Below are 3,745 nucleotides of genomic sequence, written 5' to 3'. Positions count from 1 at the left end.
CGATTTTTCTAGTGCGTTTACGTATAGTTTTTCGAATATTTTGCGAAGTGTCTCAAGATGCCACGTGTAGGAAGACCACATAGGCTCGACAAAAATGCTTTGATTGAAATTTTATTGAAGTACAAGGATGAAATTCTCAAGGAAGATTGCCGGATAATTTCTAAGAGTGATTCCATTTGAATTAGAATCAGTACAGAGTTAAATAACATTATGACTCCCATTGCATTGTATACATTTGTAACATGCAATAAATTTGGAATAAGGGATAAATTGTGTGATCGTTTGCAAGATTCTATACATTATGAAAATGATTTACAAGGTACTGAAAATGCAGATATTATTTATGAAAATCAAAACAGAGATCAAAATTCAGGTATGACAAATTCTATATCAATGGTTGATACATCATTAAGTGTCTCAAATGTACGTTTAAGTAATGTAGAAGGTGTATCAACAATTTTATTGTAAGTATACCTAAAGAAGATTTTACGTCAATGATTATTTATAAAAAATATCGAAGAACAGAGAAAAACCGTCCTATATCTTATCGAGAATATGCTATATTGCAACCTGGATTATGGCAGCATATCTTCAATGAAAAAATATGGGAAGCCACTAAAATATCTTGTGCATTTAATTTTAAACGCCATAAATTGTTAAATAATGCAAAATCCGGATATGCATGCGGTACCTGTAAATGTGGATCTACTATTAATTGTGTGATTAATAATTCTGAAGAGCTTGTTACCAAATTAAAATGCACTTATACTGAAGGTCAAGGACGTTGCGGAAAACGGTACTTAAGGAAACCTGTAAGACAAACAGTTGTTGACCAATTACAAGGAACAAGTGCATCTAAATATAGGATAGAAATGGCAGAAAAATTAATACAAGAGGGTGATGATAAAGAACCGCCACATTTATAGAGTACTAATGTTTTGAGAGTAGCAAAATATGATATTGCTCAGAAAAATTATATGGACAAAGATCCATTGAAAGCGCTATATTTATTGTAATTAGGATCATTAAGACATATAATATATAGTATTGGATGGAATCCTTTTTATATACATTATTGATCCAATCATCAATTACATGTATATCGGACATATGTATCAGATGAAACATCTTGTGTATATATTGATGCAACAGGAAGTATTGTGAAAAAAATTAAAAGATCCGAACTATACACTAAAACTAAATCAAAACACATTTTCTTGTATAATTGTGTTGTTAATTCAAAGACAAGCGGTCTCTTTCCAGTATGTCAAATGCTTTCGGAAAGTCATCATACAAATGCAATCCAGTATTGGTTGATGGAATGGATTCGCTCTGGTGCACCTCGTCCACGTGAAGTAATATGTGATGCCAGTCGTGCATTATTAACAGCATGTATACGATGTTTTACAGGATATTTTACTCTCGAAGAATATTCTGATGCATGCAAAGAAAATAATTTACCTACGTGTTATATACGCATAGATGTGGCACATTTTATTAAAACATATGCAAATTTTTTGAAAGATGTGCGACGACGCGTAAAAGCATTTTATTTGTCATTACTAGGATAATTAATTTTAAGTCGCAACATTAATACAGCAGAAGAAATATTAAAAGGAATATTAATTATAGCAAGAAGTGAAACAGAAGGCATGACAACAAATGATGAAAAGACAATATGCAAAATATATAAAATAAAAATGAAGAACTTATTAACATCATCAAATGAAGAAATATCCATGGATGATAATTTAAAACAACCCGATGACGTTCACGATGAAGATAGTGACAATAACAAGTGGAGTCAATGGGCAGAAGATATTGATAATGAAGTACAACAAATGATCTCTGATAATGAAGGAGATCGTGAAAATGCTCATTATATGCCAGTATTTGCAGATCGTCTTTTAAAAGATATAAAATTGATACCCATGTGGTCATGTATATGCAGAGATAAATTTGGATATGGAAGAATTCCAGCCAGTAGCGCTTCAGTAGAGAGTGATTTCAATATTATCAAGAACACTTTTTTGAAAACAGAACAAACACCAATGAGAGTAGATGAATTTATTACGAAACATATATCATTTATAAGTGGTCGTATAAAATTAACCGATATTAATTTTCAGGACAAGGAAAAAAATACAGAAGACGTGATAGAACCAATAAACAGCATAAATATTACCATAGCGGATAATGTTAATGAAGATATAGAAACTGAAGGTCCAGCATGCAAAAATGGAGACCATCCAAGTAGTGCACATGTCTGTTATATATGTCAGAAAAATGTGCATGCACTTGATGCATGTTCTGCCTCAGTTGGAGAAGAAGGATATGGACAGAAAAGAATTTGCAAAAATTGCCAGAGGACAGATGTTCAAAATATAATTGCATCAAGAGAAGAGGAAGATTGGCGTGGTCTTGCGGCAACAGAATCTCAATCTAAAGGCAGATATTTACAAGAAATGAGTATCGAAAATGAGTTTTTATTAGATAAAAATATACGTAAAATACCTATTATTAAAAATGGTGGAAATTTAAATATTAAAGCAATTACATTTCAGAAAAAAAAATATTCTTTTACAAATACTTTGCTTTTGATAGTATTTTGCAACTATTTATCGCTGCATATCTCGATAAAGATAAAGTCAAAGATTTAATTAATAATGAATGTAATAACATCTTTTTTAAATTAATCTGTGATATGGTATCTTACGGTGTACGTACATTATCTTACAGATTAGGTGCCGAAATTCTAATGAAGATATTTTCAGGCAATACTTTACCAAATAATTGCATTTTAATAGATTGTCAAGTAACAGTTGATTTCTTGTGTAATAAATTATTTGCAGAATGTCCAACTTTTCGAGAAGTATCCAGATGTTCTAAACGTTGCCCGGAAAGATTGAAAATACTTCCAGTAGTAAATATTCAAATTGACACATTAATCCGGAAGGATTTTGTTCAATTAGAGAAACATATTATTTTACAACCACAACGTTGCTGTAAAACAAACTGTGATGGTTTAGAAATTACATCGATTATACATACAGGTATGTATTGATTTAATTGCGTTATTTTTATTAATAATAAAGAAAAATAAAAATTATAAATTATTTTACTTTATTTTCAGGCTATTTTCTCATATTTGAGATATACTCAAATAACGATCAAGAATTAAATGTTAAATTGGAAGATATTCCACGAAAGATTATGTTTTCTTTTTTGAAAGAAGAACACAGTCTGGTAGGAATCATTAATTATAAATCACCTTCGACGCAAACAAGACATTCTAACGAGAAAGATATTGGACATTATACTGCAATATGTCACCGAAAAAATAACCAATGGGTACAGTATGATGATTGTAAGAATTCAGAAACAACCTTAAATGATAAATATGTTGCTTGTCCACATATTATTTTATATGCAATATAAATATTCATTTTTATACGTAGAATGAAATATGTGATTAATAAAAATTATATTTTATATAATTATGAAATTAATAAATATATTTTTATATTTGTTATCCATCGCATATTTCATTTTATATAATATATAAAAACAATAAATTTATTAAAATTATTATGAATTTTTGTTTTATAAATCTTTTTTAAATATTTTTTCTGAAATTTTGGAAAGCTCAGATACAAACAAATATAAAAATAATTTTGTAAATATTAGAGAAAAAGTCATGGAGAAGATTGTATAAGCATTGATAATTTCTGAAAGTAATTATTTA

General features: G+C 29.1%; 1 protein-coding gene across 1 annotated transcript; it reads left to right on the top strand.

Annotated features, from left to right (window-relative positions):
- Positions 1-463: 463 nt before the first annotated feature.
- On the top strand, positions 464-3,423 carry LOC113005544. The gene is made up of 2 exons (XM_026141259.2): positions 464-3,053; positions 3,134-3,423. The coding sequence occupies exon 1, from the start codon at positions 1,653-1,655 to the stop codon at positions 2,658-2,660; it is 1,008 nt and encodes a 335-aa protein (XP_025997044.2). The 5' UTR covers positions 464-1,652; the 3' UTR covers positions 2,661-3,053; positions 3,134-3,423.
- The last annotated feature ends 322 nt before the right edge of the window (positions 3,424-3,745 follow it).

This window comes from Solenopsis invicta, chromosome 14, assembly GCF_016802725.1.
Source record: "Solenopsis invicta isolate M01_SB chromosome 14, UNIL_Sinv_3.0, whole genome shotgun sequence".
Lineage (NCBI taxonomy): Eukaryota > Metazoa > Arthropoda > Insecta > Hymenoptera > Formicidae > Solenopsis > Solenopsis invicta.
This window is presented reverse-complemented; position numbering and strand designations above follow the sequence as displayed.